A 16565-nucleotide genomic window follows, 5' to 3' on the forward strand; every position below is an offset into this window, starting at 1 on the left:
TAAAAAGAATCCAGACCCACCCACTCTTATAAAAGCATAAAGATAGCTAATATCTCATTTTTAAAATTGTACAAATATTTTAATAGGAAATATCAATTCCAAAAACATACCTTAACTGCTGCTAGTCTTGTGTTCACTTATGTAGAAGTAAAATTGATTGTAAGCAATGTGAAATGTATTTTGAAAAATGATGTTTTCATTTTATACAATAGCTCACCATGGGATTTTTTTTCAAATAATGCTCCCTGGTGAATTTAAAATCAGTTCTAACTCATGAAAATTTGATTTGTGTAAAACTTTCAAAAGCAGATATTATTTAAAATAGGCCCCCTGATGATAGAAATGCATTAAAACAAGCTAGAAACTCTTTAGCTAAATGATCCTCAATATCTCTTCTTACAGAAAATCAAAATGAATCCTTTCAGGTCTGCTGAGATGACTAGCTTTCCTGCAGCTAGCAAATGGATATCCCAAAGTCAAATGTTCACCCAAAATGCAATGCCACCATAAAGGTTCTCCTTAAGAATATTTGAATGAACATTTTCATTTCAAAATTACGGGTATCTCCCCTCAATCTTTTCCAGTGTACTGTCCCAAAGCACTGCTAATGCTGTTGTATTTTTCCTGTAGTTTTAGTCAGGTAAGTTGGTAAGGAAGAGATTCTCTAACATAATATAATGTGTAGACTCTCTCTGGTTTCTAAAATCCCTATACTAGCTTGAATTTTAAAGTAACTGGAGAAAAAAAAAAAAAAACAACCCCCTGTGAAAATATGGAGTACCAGAGAGAGACTCAACAGAGGTTTTTAGTTCTTCCAGATACTCAAATTGAATCAATCAAATCATCAGGGAAGTGATGTAATGTTCATGAACTGTAGAAACAGACTGCAAAAAAGGAGACTCCTAGGTCAAAGTCAAAACAGAAGGTCCCATAACCCTTTTCTATTCTTTTGTTCTTAATTCAGTCTACACTTTTATGGGTTCATATATAAGTCACTACATAATTATTTGAGCAACAATAGACTAGTAAGTTGAAATTGTCATTTATTTTAATGAGTGAGTTTTAATAAACTCCCAACAAAATATAACTATCTGTCATCTATGATGTCTAATTTAGGGCAAATGACCTCTTGTATTAAGACCCAGACTTGAAGCTCTTGTGTTTTTCTTCTTGAGTTGCCTATTACCCAAGTTGTGTCATCCTATGCTCACATATGCAACAGCTTCAACACTGGAGGCCCAGAAAACGTCCATTTCCCTCTATATTCTGGAACGTTTTCCAAAATGTTTCTCACTTGTTCAATTTCCCCAACTTCCCAATATCCTGGGAAAAACATAAGGCTAGGAGCAGAAATATTTTCCATCAATACTTCAATGACAGGTTCAAGAGGTTAATGGCATCCATGTGGGAGGAAGGAAGCCTTTCATTGAGTCCATGCTAGATTCTAGGCACAATGCTAGATTCTTTCACATTACCTCATTTGACCTGCCCAACAGCCTCAGAGATGGGTATCATTACACCCATTTCAATAATAATAAACAAGGCTCAGAGCATTTGTACTTTTCCAGAGACTGTATTATTCACCTCTATTGACAACTATAGTCAGGTCATGCTGTCTGTTGATTCTAAAGTGTGTGCGATTTTTACCAAAGCTTGCCTCCTGAGGCAGCTTCTTTGGGAGTGGGAACAACCAGTCATTTTTTTTTTTTTTTATTGAGGAACTCCAACATAGACACAGTGGACGACACAAAGCAAAATGGGATCCAGGGTTTGCCACTGAAAACTCATAACAGATGGGAAAAACCACAGCTTAGAGTGTACGAAAGTCTATTAGGGATAATGGCAAAGTTGCTTAATGTGGGCTGAATGCCATGTTAGAAGAGAGGGAGGAGGGAGTGGAACTTGGAAGAATATGAACTGAGAAGTGAGAACGCTCTAGATGCAGATGAAGGAAGCAATGGGCAGAGAAATATTTAAATATGTAGGCCACTGTGTGGCATGTGTGCATGTGTGCATGTGGCATGTTGTAACAAGGCTTTTCTGATGTGGCTGAGGGTGATTATACAGGAAATAACAGACATTAGTACTAGAAATATTTTAAAGTTTTTAAGAGTAAGAGATAAATAACCTGAAAGTAAAAATAAGGGATTTTCATATCAAGTAGATATGGTAAATAAAGGAAAAGTTACATCCTAGTGCCTCTGCCTCCGAGGCTGGAAGGGACTGTTAAAGATAGCGCAAGACTTAAGTGGGGCTGAGAGCACTTCCAACAACCCTTGGCAAAGGTGGCCATTCAGCTGTGCCCACACAGTGCTTAAAGCAATCCTTGACCAATGATCTATGACAGCTGGGCACACAGAACGGAATAAAGCTCATACTGCAGAATGTATCATCCCTCAAGTTGCTGGGATGTAAAAATATTGACTGAAAAACATCATAAATGATGTAAGGAGTTCAACAACCAGTAATAGGGATCACAGAGAGTGTCGGGGAGTGATTGGCATTATCAAGAAGATAATCAGGAAAAAAAGCATCATCACCTCATTGTAGGTGTCCAAGTGGAAGAAAAAGGTGGATATTCTCCTGAACCAAATGGTACAGAAAGCATGAGGTGATGTATTAATATGCATATTTATGCTATTGTCTTCCAAGCATTCCTTTCCCTCTTTCTGGTGGGACTAATTTCTCCATCTGTATGTCTAATCAGGACTGTCATGTTTTCAAATGGCCACACGTAGTCATTCCCAGGCTGAATATAGCAGAAGTGACTGTCTATGAAATACGTCCAACATAGTTCTGTCATGAAAACTTTGAACTGGAATAAAATGAAATGTATCTTTTTCTTGATTAAATGATGTGAAGTGTAATACCTGTGAGCTACTCTAGAACTGAGAGATGCAGAAAATGTTTGAACTGCATCCAAGACCAGTTCCTGCATCTGAGCTGCACCATCACCCTTCACAAGATTTGGTCCTTCATCTTTTCTGTTTGAGGAGGTAACTCCCTCCCCATCCTTTACATGCACTTGAGATGGTAAAGGGAAGGTGTTAATTAATTGTATATATAAACTCAACTCTCAAACTGAAACTCCAGGGAAGAGATAGCGGGGGTGAAGTAGAATTAGACCGGAGGGGAAAAGACTAATATTTTGTGGATTAGGTATTTCACTTACAATGAGTTAGCCTTTTCACTGAGACTCATGTGGTTCAAGGGTTCACTTCTACAACACTTCCCAATTATCAACAATCTTAGGACTTCTCCTTTTCATACCCCTCCTTCTTCCCTTCTCCCCATCTCTAGCTTTCTTTTCTTTTGAGTCAGGATCTTACTATGTAGACCATGCTGATGCAGGATTTTCAGTGTGTGCTACAATGTCTACTTCTGATCCTCATATTTTGAAGGTGCAATACTCACTGAGGACTTTGTATCCCTACACATGGGGAGATTCTAATGCAAAACTGATAGGAATAATAAGTTGTCTACCTTAATGCAAGAAAGATTGTTTCATAGAGTACATTCGATGGTCACAATTGGAGATCCCTGCAATTTAAAGCTCTGATTAGTGCCCTTGATCAGAAAGAGTCATGTGATCAGCTTCAGGCCTTCGCAAGCTAAGCACATCCACTTCCATTTTTGACTTCTTGAAAGAGATCTATATGCTTTGGTTATAAAGTACTTCCCAGAACCTACAGAAAGGAGTCACTTATTCCACACAGCTTTGGGGAGACATGTCTGGACATTAGGCAGTAAGGATTCATTGGAGGAAGAAGAAGTTACTCATTACCATTCTCTTCCTGTCTTTTCTATAATATAGTTACTAATTAGTACTAAATTTGATGCATTCAATTATAAGAGCAAATGTATGTCTCAATGCAAACTGTTAAAAAAAAAACAACTCATGTAGCAGAGAGGTTACAGAAGGCACAATTATTATTCATGTCCATGTTTTATGGTTTCGTGGGGAAATGTATATTTGCACACAGAAACAAAGGCAGATTCAACTCAATTGAATGAAAAGGATGGCTAAAACATAAATGCATTTTAATTCAATTCTGTGTTAGAATAGAAACTTTGTTGTGATATTGCAAAGTGCACTGCAGGTGGACCATGATGGAGTAGTCAGTGACCCAGAGGGAAGCAAAACCCATGAATTCAGGTTCTCTGATGGAACGTAGAACTGCTACTTCTAGTTTTCCTTCCTGAAATGGGCTTGGGGCATCCCGAGCTGCACAGGGTTTGCTATAGTATATGCCTCTAAGATGTGTTCAAGATCATGATTTGTGGGTCCTCCAAAAGGCATTGAAAACAGTACTAAACAATATCACCTAGATACAGATGCCAAGTATTGGATCTTAATGAACCAGATTGCAAACCATTTCCCTTTAGAAGGATGCAAAAGATGTCCAGGGAAAACTATCATCTTTAAACAACCCAAGTCTCTTTCAGTGCAGTTTTCCAAATTTTGACCACTACTGAATGTTCCACAGAGGAAGTTAACCAAAGTGAAAAAGGTAAAAATATGTTAAGTCTTTGGATGGTTTTAGCTCATGGCCTTCTGTGGGAAGCAAGGGAGCCCTGAGTGTATGAGGTCCTGATTGAATGTGTGTTATTGACATGAGCTACCCTAGCCTTAGACCCATGGGGAAAAATGACAAATCATTTTTCCTGGGAATGAGGCTCAAAAGAATGACAAAGCCTTCATCTGGTCCATGCGTGGATGCTGATAGTGTGTGCAGAAAACATCTACTAAATCTACCTCCTTGATTCAGCTATATACAATAACCCCACCTCCTTGTTTATCTGTATGTAATAACCCTGCCTCCTTGTTTATCTGTATGTAATAACCCTGCCTCCTTGTTTATCTGTATGTTAATAAGCCTGCCTCCTTGTTTATCTGTATGTAATAACCCTGCCTCCTTGTCCCAATCCCAGCCAATCTGTGTCTGTGTGTCTGTTTCTCTTTTCTTTATTCACTCACTGCCCCAGTCAGGCCCATCCTGGGAGCCTTGCAAGGCTGCAGCAGCCTTCACAGAAACACAAAGTAGCCAGGTATTTGTCTACTGATGATTAAATATAAAAATATTTATCAGCACTTTATAATTGGCAATGAACTCTTTACTGAGTTACTTGTGGGGCACAGGCCTAAAGATGATGTTAGAGATATGTTATAGGTTGCCAGAATGATTTTGAATACTATGAATCATCTTGAAATAGATGAGTCAATGTTGTCACAACCAAATTCTAGACATATTCTAGGAAGAACAAGTTAACTAATGTCAGTTTTAAAGGCTTAAAAAACAGGAAAGGTTATTTGTTTGAAACTATATCTAAGTACAAACCTCCCTGAAGTACAAAATTACCTTCACATAATGAAAGTCCTACATTCATTTTACCAACCATTTTTTTCTATTGGACGATTACCGCTGAAGCTATTTATTACTAAGTGATTCACTTCTAAACAATTGGGCCTTTTAAAAATAGAAATGGATTCTTTGGCCATCCTTTCAATGTATATGGTTTCTGTAAAGACCTTGTAAGTTCACACCTTGTGGATCTCGTTTTTCCTCTGGCCCTTCATTTCCCATGTGCAAGCCTCTAAAGTTGGAGGCGTTTACCACTCTAGGACACCATGCTTATTGTCCTACATATTCAGCCTCAACACAAGTTGCGATTCAGGTCCTATCTGAAGTGTGCTGTAATAGTCCTTTAAATGTCTCTTCTTGCGAAGAAAGAAGATAAAATTTTCAATTTGGTATAGCACAGGTGGTATTTCTCTCTGTTCCATTGCTCTCTCCCCTACAGCACTTACCAGGTTTCCCACAGTCAACACACTGCTGAACTGGTCAGTCATGGGATAGTGCTCCATGGCCATAAACAGGGTATTTAATACAATGCAAATTGTTATGGCAAGATCAACAAAGGGATCCATCACAATTAAATTCACAAGATGCTTCACTTTCAACCACGCATCGCAGCAATCCCAGATCAAAAACACATTGGCAAATCTATACCAGCATGGTGGACACTTCTGTCTAGATTCTTCAAGTTCTGGTGGGTAATAAAGAAGAAAAGTAGTAAATGACAGTAAAAATTAATTATTGTTCATAGTAAATGACATGGTAAAACTGATGCTTATTCTGGGGCATACAAGTTCATGCTACTGGGATTCATAGACTGTATAGAAAACAATCTTATTATATATTTCCATAAAATTTCTAGTAAATAGCATACTGATATTGACCTGCTTTCTCTTTTTAAATACAAAAAAGTACTTTGAATTTAATATTCTACTTCAAAATAAGTAATAATTGAACAAAAATGCAATAATATCACTATCAAAAAGAACTTTTAAAAGAACTTTTATGGGGATGTTAAGTAGTTAATAAAATCACCAAATGTTTGTGTCAAGTGTACTTTAGAGGAATTTTATAATTGTGAATACAGATGACAGAGGAAGCATGCTTTTAGGGACCTTGTTTGAATGGAAAACAGGCTTGGCTTTGTCCAACTCATTGCTATCCATCTCTAGCCCTAACATTGAAACATCATCCAGGGTGAAAGGAGAAGGATCTACTCTGCTGGGTAATGTAACATTAGAATAAGTCTTCAGTGATATGACTTCAAGTTGGGACAGGCAAGGTAAGGATCCAAGGGAAAGAGAAATAGGCCAATATTCATTTTTTTTTTTTTTTGTTTTTTTTTTTTTGTTTTTTTTGTTTTTCGAGACAGGGTTTCTCTGTGTAGCTTTGCGCCTCTCCTGGAACTCACTTGGTAGCCCAGATTTTTATAACCAGTAGAAAAGATGGACTCTTTCACATAAGTATATCTGTAACACAATTCTAGACACGGGAAGCCATTAAGGGATCTGCAGAAAGAAGAGGTGTTTAGAGCAGACAGTCACTGTAAATCAGATTCTCGAAGCCTGCATCTCACCCTCCATGGTGTTGGTCAGGATGCTGGCTATGCTCATGGCTCTCTGTCTTCCAGAGGAGTCCTCCAGCATTTCCATTGAAATCTGGTAAGAACTGAGCCTTCTCTTCCTGACTTCCGCTTCAGTGGTGGTGCCCTGCAAACCAAATACCGATGGCTCAAACCACCCTTCTCCAAGGATAACATGAAAATATATAGCACCTCTCTGCAAAATCATGCTTCATGCAAGTTTTTAAGGTAACAATCTCAGGTAATAATAAGACATTGAATAGATTATTATATTCTATAAACACATTTTCTTAAAGACCACAGATCTTTTGACAAGAGTTCACTGGCAGGATGCAACTGTATAAAGCAATTGTTTCACACAAGCATTTTAACATGACAAAGTTTTGGGGGTGGATACTTTTTATAAGCATGCTGTAATTAGTTTTCATTCAAGTACAAATTATTTTTCAACTTATAGCAACAAAGACTAGGTCAACTTTCCACAAAACTAAGTATTATTATATAGTCTCAAGGCTGGGTTATTTTCTATGAGGCTATATTGACAAACTGACATTTATGGGCCATTTTTTTCCATGCACAAACACAGATGTACAATGAAATGTGTGTGCTTTCCTGAGATTTCTTTATTGCCATATGCCATCCTATAATCAACAATTTTATTTAGGAATAATTTTTGAAATAGCACTATAATATTGACAGTTGTCTAAAATTGTCCATTGTCAATACATCCATCATCACAATATTTAATTTTGAGCATACAAACATTTCAGGACACGAGCTGATGGATGATTCTATAATTTAAGGGATACGTTGAAAATGAAGATTTGATTGTGAAAGTGCTAATTATTTTGTATTTGTGGTAAATCTACTGAAGTTGCAGATTTGTGTTTTATCTCAGACTCTAAATTTTGAATATTTTTAACCTAAAAAAAGCTAATAGTTCCACCCAAGTCAAGTGGATTTTTTTTGTTTTGTTTTGTTTTGTTCATTTACTTAAATCATGTGCTACTTTTAAGCACTCTCCTTTGGGGGAAGTAGGATCACAGAAAAGGCTCAACTGCCCAAGCCTGGATTTTTTTTTTTTTCAAATTGAAGTAAAGTATCAGTAGTAGCTGGTTTATGTATTATCACCTCTGGTGGAAGTTGTCCAGTAGGTGATGTAAGAGCTGATGGTCCACCCACCAAGGAAACCACACCATTGCAATCCACAGTGCTGTGCATCTTCCCATTTGCTGGAAGCCCTGGCATCATCCTGGATGACATACTGGCCTGACTAACGTTACTGTTGCGTCGCTCTCCCGGTCTGTGTGGCACAAACAGTGAGTCTCTCCTGCTCTCGCTATCTTCAAAGGTGCTGTGCTCATCGTCCGCAAAGTCATTCTCAGACCCCACATCTTTCGCCCGACCTCTGAAGCTGAAAATGCTCGTTTTGCTATTGCGTCTTGGGGAAAACAGGGAGCCACGGATACTCAAGAGAGACTGAGGAGAAAGCAAGGAAGGAAGAGATCGGGGACAGGGGCAGGGTGGGACATAATTGTTTAATAGAAATCTTAAGATTGCAGAAACCACTTTGCTTTTAGGTTGATGTCACCTTGTTCTTAAATGCAGGTAATAGGATTCAGAGGGAACACATAGCTTTCCTTTTTTTGTATTGAAGACCATAGTGCAAATGCCAGTGTACATTTAATTATGAAGCATGCTACTCTAAGACTTCTGATTCACAATTGACTGAATTTATGAGCATTTTCATCTAAGCTTCATTCTAGCACTGTGAGATGGAATGTCCTATTACAATCATCGAGTGAAGTGGGGAGATACAAGTAGAAGGCTGCTTCCACTTCTCAGTGCTGTGATCCGAATGGCATGCAGCTTGGAGGGGGAAAAATTGGCTCAGGTGAGACTGTTGGTTCAGATTCTAAATCTTTATACCGAATTCTAAACGTACCTATATTGAATCACCTTGCTAACTACAGTCTTAAAAAAGATATCATGTGTTGTTTTCCTCTTCTGGATCCTACCAGGAAGGTCTCAAGATTTGTCTCTATCCACATGAGCCATGTTCAGACCTTGCCATCCACATTTTTTAACATTTGCCAACAGGGTGACCAGTTGTTCACTTGATCTGAGGGTCTGTATGTCACAGCAAATGTAAGAGGATTTTAATGCTCTCTGTGGTGTTCTGCCTACTAAAGATTTAACACTAGCTCAAAGAACCAAGGCATATCATATGACTGGAGCAAAGAAGGTGATTCTTGGGACATCACATTAATTACATTAATGACAGCTACATAAACAAAAATGAAGATATTATAGGCTTTCTTGAATTTTTTTTCTTGTGCTGGGCAATGCACCCTTGCTCAATACTGGCTAGGCAAGCACATATCGCTAGGCTATGTCCCCAGCCCACAACTATGTTTATCATATATATTTACAAATAAACTGATAAGTTGTTCTCTAGTAGCAGAAAATGGGATGTAACTTAGATCCTTCTTTGACACCTTGAATGGATTTTAAACTGCATTGAATAGTTCAGGATTGATTTTACTTGGTGATAGTTTTTTAAAAAATACAACGGTTAAGAGCACTAGCTGCTCTTCCAGAGGACCCATGTTCAATTCCCAGCACCCACATGGCAGCTCACAACTGTCTATATCACTCCAGTTCCAGGGGACCTGACACCTTTATACCACCAACACGCATAAAATAAAGTTAAACAAATTATTTAAAAAATACACCTTGTCAGGCAATGGAATATTGTTTGCTCTCCCCATCATTGATGCGATTTCTTTTTACTCCCTTTATTACTCTTGTTCCCTGACCTACCTCTCTTCATAACCACTGTAATTGTACACATACACATGCGCACACGCACACACACACACACACACACACACACACACACACACACACACACACGCTGCACATGCATGCACCATGTAGCCAGGTGTGGAGGATGGAGGCACATGGACATTGTATTAGCTCTGGGGAAGCAGAAGCAGGAGGATGAACAATTTTAGGTCAGTTTGTATTACACAGCAAGATTCTGTCTCAAAAACAAATCAAATCAAGACAGAATAGACTGACACATGCATGTGTTAATATGTTAAACACACACTGGCATCAACTAATTTGCACTTCCCTCTTCTTCTCCATGTTTATATAAAACCTACATAAAAACAAATATAATCTTAGTGGAGAGAACACAGGAAAATCAGATTCACATTTTTTTAAAAATTTCTTTGCCTAATTAGCTAAGACTGATTCTCTTGGATCCCATTTTTAACTTTATTTTTTTATGAATTTCTCCTGACAACTGTTTTTGTCCTTTGGAATTTCTGGAAAGGTACTTTTCATCCTGAAATGTTTCTTTTCTTGTGTAAATTCTCTACAGGACCCAGTAGATGTAGGGTGTGCCTAGACTATATTGTGCCTATGCAGTACTCAGTTCAAAGAAGGGTGTGGAGCCAGTGCCAGGTATGGGTCAGACTGATTCCTCTTCCAAGAACTCAGAAGCTGTGTCCTTCATTTTAATAAAGAATGCTGACATGTATCATCTCACACTCAACACACATAATAAATATAGGCTATAGGAGAATGAGTGTTTTGAAACTTCACATACAAATCACTTTGTATATTGAAAATATATATTTTCAGGAAATTAAATTTGGAATTCTGACTCAGAATATTTAAACATTGGTACCAAACATTTATTTTTTGAAAACATAATTCCGTAGTGGGATAGTGTTCAGAGATGGAGCCTTCATGAGTGAGTTAATGCTTTTCTGAGTTAATGATCACAGAGTTTGGCCCCTTTGACCTCTTCTGTATCAAGTCATTTGCGCTTCCACTCACAAGGCTCTCTCAGAAACCAGGATGAAGCCATTATCACACTCTAGCCTCCAGATAATACATCAAAATACAGATCTGTATAAGCCACACCCAGTCTCAGGTGTTTCTCTACAGACACACACACACACACACACACACACACACACACACACACACACACACACACACACTGAAGACATAGTAGGTGTGATTCAGTAACTTGGATTTTTCACCCACATTCCATTTTTTTCCAAACCCAGATGGATCTCTATACTCAGAGAAGTATAAACTTACATTTTATTCTAGTATGTCTTGTATTAATTTCTAGGATGGTTAAGTGTAATCATCTTAATCTACCTGTGTTCTAAAACTGTCTCTGGAAAGTGAAAACTCTGCTTATATTACATTGCTTGAGAGTATGTGGCATGTTTTTACGTCTATAACATATTTGAACATGCTTTTAATTGGCATGCTTTTATGTCAGGGTATTTTTCAGAGGCGTTCCAGATCTTTGAGTTTATTTGAAACTTCTTTTCACTCTTTGGAAAGTATAATAATGGGTGTGGGCACAGCTTTCAAGGCACCAGAGCCCGAAAAAGAAGATAACAAAAATAGTATTCAGAGAAAATAAACCAAAAATAACACCCTTGAAGATGCGGCAGAGTTAAGGGAATACCCACAGCTGTGGCAAGCTATTCTCAAGAGAAAGAGCTTTTATGCTGAACTAAAGGACCATTTCGCCTTGTCTCATGCCTATCATAACATAAATTACAGGTGTTTGGTTTCATTTTGTTTTCCTCTGTTCTAAGAAGATAAGTGTGGACATTTTCTTGATTTTCAATAATAAAAGGGAAAGTATAAATATTGATTCTTGGTGACACAACCGTGCCAATAGGGTCTAAACCCAATGTGGGCTGAGAACAAAGAAGAAGATGCAGGGAATTAACAGGTGTTTTAGTAGACAATAAAGAATGAATATTTGTTGGAAATACTCATCTGTGCCACATTGCAGCTTAAATATAACTGCAACTATATTTGGTTATAGCTATAAGCCTTTAGTTTAAAAATAAATGGTCCCAGTGTGTCCAAACACCAGTGTCAAAATCCCGAGGGAGAGGAGTTTCCATTATGTACCTTGAACTAATTTTAAATGTTGTATAATGACTATGCATTATGCCTATAAAATAAATAATGCAATAAATGTAAAATAGCATTTAAATTTACATCAGTAGAGGAGGACAGGGTGCCCATAATTTATGGTCCCTCTGCTTTGACATTTTCAGGAGCAATGTCGTTTTAAAAAGTATGCCCAGTCCATTTATGCTTGTTGTCTCTGCTGCCTTTATTCTCATTTCTATAAGAAAAAAAAAACACTTTGATGCCTACAGAGCTAACACTCTAGAGAGTTTCTGACACAGTTCTACTTGAGTCCTTCATTGATGCCTTCTTTTTGAGTTGGATTTTCAGATTCAACACTCGTCAGTATTTCTTTTACTCTTGAAGAGGTCTATCACAATCTAACTGTCTACTCATCTATCCCATCATCATCTATCATCTTTCATCCATCTATCTACAAATACAAAATGAATTGTTCAAAAGCACATACTGCTTTTGCTTTGAGTGTTAAAATGTCAACTACCAGCTACCTTCCTTCTGCCATTGCCTTTCTGTGGTTCCCTCAGCACCAGCCACCCAAGCCTCATTGCTCTGTGAGGGTTGTGAGCATGTTGTCACATAAAGGATGTGCGTCTTCCCTTTCATTGAAGCTGGAAGGAAGTCCCATGCTACAGTTTCTTCCTGTGACCCCTCCAAATCTGAGGATGTCACCTTCAAACCCTCCAATTAACATTTTATTTCCCACAGTATTTATCACCATCCAACATAGTACGTGACATGTCTGACATGATTACTGCATCAACCTTCAGAATAAAGTTCTGTTCTATCAGTGAATGGAAACTTATTGTTCATTAAGGCATTTTCAGCATCTAGAGCTCTTTCTGTTACATCAATGGTAATTGTGATGATTAGTGCTAATTCTCAAATTAATAGAATCTCCATCACCTTGGGAAATGGGCCTCTGAATACATGTGTAGAGGATTATCTTAATTGGGTTAATTGAGGTGAGAGTACCAACAGTAAGTGTGAGTGGCATCATTCATGGGTCAGGTCCTAGTATGAAGGAGAAAATTGACTATAGAGCCACGAACCAGCTCTCTCAAGCTCCCGCCCATTTAACTTCCTTGCAGTGATGGACTATGACCTGGAACCATAAGCTGGAATACACCCATTCTCACTTACATCACTTTTGTTAGAGCATTTTACAACAGCTACTGGAAAAGAAACCAAGACAGTGCTTAATAAATACTTCCTGCTTGAAGGAACTAATGGATAAATTTTTAGACAAGAAGGGAAATAATCTCATTTTCAAAAGACATATGATTGTCATACAAATATCAATAATATGCATGTGCATTCATAAATAATTGAAACTATTCAACATTTTTTAGTTTCTTTCATTAGAAGTTATCAATTTTAACTTTTCCTTAATTACCTAGGTTTCTTATATAATGCTTACATTGTTCTTTAAGACAGTGAATTCAAGGCTAAAGTTGTGAGTTCAAGGATAGTCTGGGCTATATAGTGAAACCATGTCTAAACGTAAACAAAATCAAAACGAGGAAAAAAAACCAAATGCTGTATATACTGAACTCAAATTTGTGTTTACCACTGTTTCTGTTAAAATTTTATGATTGCCACACTTAATTTCGTTAAAGAAATCCTTTATTAAAGGATGTCATACTCTTTGGTTGATTCACAATTTTTTTTTGCTTTAAATTGATAGTTTAGCATTGACTTTAGGGTATAATTTTTGAGTAAATTTAATATAATTTGACGAGTTTGTAATTTATAGGACACCAAGTTCAAAGAGATAAACTAGGCCTCAAAGCACAATGATGTTTATTGTGGTTTTCAGTAATATTTACTGTTTCTATTAAACAGACCCTGTTTAAGTTAGAAAAGTAGAAACTATTTTATTGTCTTTGACCTAAAATAATGATGCTAACACGGGTACTGTGAACTGGATAGTTGGCCTCAATTCAGGGCCCTGATTAACTGACTTCAATGTTCTCTCTTCAAGAGAGGTTGTATTGAAACTCTTTTCTCATATGTATCATGCCATGATAGTGGAGACCTCTAAGTAGAGTTTTCAGTCTAAAGAAAACAGGCAAATCAGGAGACATTCCTTTCCAGAAGTCATATATATGTTATAATAGAACCTCCTGTAATCAAGGCTGTGGCTTCATAAAGGAGTCAGGTTTATCAGTTCTAAAAATGGGAGAACTAAACAGAAGCTTCCAATATAACCCCAGTGAAACGTCCAAGAAACAGGCTGTATCAAAAAAAAAAAAAAAATGCTATCGTAATTGTGAAATGTTTAAAGACAACTATCTTAAAGTTTTGCCTGACTTAAACTTCAAAATCCCCTTCTTAAGGCAACCGATGACATAAATTTACATAACTGAATGGGGCCAGCACCCTGTCACTCAAAGGAAACGCCCTAAAGATCTACCAAAAGATGATGCAGTGATCTGCAGACTGCTTCTCAGACCTCGGTACCTGGTGGGGAGAGCACAGCTTCTTGTCGCCAGTCAGCCGGTTCCCGTCCAGGGAGAACAGGAAGCTTCTCCGCTTGACACTGTCTTCAGATTCCGACTTGGGGAACCTGTCCCCCTCGCTTCTGTGGTTTCCCTCCAAATGCTCCCTCTGCCTCCTCTTCTTCCTCAGGTTCCTCCACTCCTTGGCACTCTTGGAGCTTAACTTGGAAGCTTCGGAAGAACTCTCCAGAAGTTCCCCTAACCCTCCTATCCCACTGAAGTCTCTGGATGCCGCCGAGGCTGCAGCCACTGCCTGTGGAGGAAGGAGGCCAGGAGATGTTTACAGTGAGCGCCTGGAAGCGGGAGCGAGGGCAGACCTCTGTCACCTATGATCATCAACTAGGAGGGACAATTCTGCACTCTGGTTTACTTAATAGCCTCTACCTTTAACTGGCATAATACAGTGCATCTTACAGCAAGAACATCTCACCGTTGCATATGGTCTGCACTGGCCTGTAATGCTAAACTCTCCCGAGGTTGACTTCAGTTCAGAAGGGCACGTGTTTCCTTGGAGTTGGGTCCTCTCTGACCACTGTCCCGTTTTCCCCCAGGGATCGTTCCTCTCCGGTGTGACTGTGAATAGGCGTGTGGTCCTGCTTCCTTTGTATGCTTCTCTTTTATTTTGTGACATTTCCAGCTCGGGGTGTGGTGGTGTACATTTGTAACCCTAGCACTTGGGAGGCAGAGGAAGGAGGACTGAGAATTTGAAGCCAGCCCGGGCTACATAGTACGGCCCCACCCCAAACCCAGCCCAAAGCAAACCTCCAATGTGTGACTGTTTCACCTTAGATGTAAGAGCTGGTAGTGGACGGGCCAGTTCCTTCTCATCTTTGGCTTGGATTACATACACCTAGTCCTATGGTTCACACCTCTGAGGTGTTTTAATTCCAGAGAGTGAGTTTTGGTTGTTGTTGTTTTTTCAAGACAGGGTTTCTCTGTGTAGTTTTGGTGCCTGTCCTGGATCTCGCTCTGTAGTCCAGGAGATCTCACGGAGATCCACCTGGCTCTGCCTCCCAAGTGCTGGGATTAAAGGCATGCGCCACCACCGCCTGGCCAGACAGTGTTTTCAGTTGTAAAATTTTCAATGTTTACAAATTTTGTACACTTGTTATAAATGATAAGCATATCAATAAATAAATTACTCATTTTTCCTTAAGAGTATGAGACCATCTCATATGTTTTATTTGTGTTTCTCTGCATGATGTATTCTTATAAATTTCGAGGTTCTGGATTCATCAATGAACCAAAGCCAGCTCTGTGGTAAAAACATAGTGAATGTTTTGCATTTTGATCACAGGAATAATATTTTTAGGCTGGAAATGATTTAAGCTTGACTTAGTGAGGATATGGAACAACACAACATGTATCAAGCCAAGTGCTCATTAAGTATGTTCCTGTTTTTAAACATAAGCTCAAGGTAGAAAAGATTAAATTAGGAAAATATTGGTCACATTTTTTTTACATATGTCATTATCAACTATAAATACCTCTACTGCATCTACCACTTTGTCCATCTCCCTCTTGGAGTATAAGTCACGCCAGTGTTTTATTTTTTCCTTTACAGTGGCAGGTATGACACCTGCCATAGAAAGTCCTCAGTAAACCTTTGGTGAGCAAAGATTTCAAAGGCATCCATCTGTCAACTGCCCGGCATTAGCGTGGCGTGGGGACAACTTAGCTGTGATTTTCAAGATCTCACAGAAAGCCGTGTGGGGATGGCGTGTGTAAGGGCAATGTCCTTTAGGAAGGGATAAAAGTAAAACCCACTTAATGAATTTTGTCAGCACTGTGTGCTCTGTTCCTTCCTGAGAAGAAGCAAGCCCTCTTCAGTGTTTTTGTTTTTCAACCTCATGCTAACTAAAACAAAAAGCCTGAAAACGAAGCACACTATGTCGCAGCATTTCTTGGGTCGGTCTCAGTGGGCAGTTGGGATGCTGAGTACAGTCTTGAATTTGTGTGTTGGACTCAGCAATACAGAACATGTAACATAGATATATGTTTATATCGAGCACTGGACCCATGCAGGGTCCCTGCTTTAAACATTGATATGAGACAATGCCAACATGTAACTGAAACTGTAACTCAGCATTTAGCTCTTTATAAAATTGTGTAAGATAGTCACTTTTTAAAAAAAATTTTGAC

General features: G+C 38.4%; 1 protein-coding gene across 8 annotated transcripts in view; it reads right to left on the bottom strand.

Annotated features, from left to right (window-relative positions):
• Scn3a (sodium voltage-gated channel alpha subunit 3) overlaps window positions 1–16565 on the bottom strand; it is a 112065-nt gene that overhangs the window by 45771 nt on the left and 49729 nt on the right. For 2 of the 8 annotated variants that reach the window (XM_052726496.1, XM_052726495.1), the window contains exons 12-15: window positions 14386–14676; window positions 8071–8418; window positions 6934–7066; window positions 5810–6048 (exon numbers count right to left, since the gene is read on the bottom strand). In XM_052726496.1, the coding sequence (XP_052582456.1) occupies window positions 5810–6048; window positions 6934–7066; window positions 8071–8418; window positions 14386–14676 (1011 nt within the window). Of the gene's footprint in view, window positions 1–5809; window positions 6049–6933; window positions 7067–8070; window positions 8419–14385; window positions 14677–16565 lie in introns of those variants that run through there. The other 6 variants (XM_052726500.1, XM_052726501.1, XM_052726498.1 and 3 more) reach the window with 4 other exon arrangements.

Source organism: Peromyscus californicus, unplaced genomic scaffold (assembly GCF_007827085.1).
Source record: "Peromyscus californicus insignis strain IS unplaced genomic scaffold, ASM782708v3 Scaffold_7__1_contigs__length_154581171, whole genome shotgun sequence".
NCBI classification, from domain to species: Eukaryota; Metazoa; Chordata; class Mammalia; order Rodentia; family Cricetidae; genus Peromyscus; species Peromyscus californicus.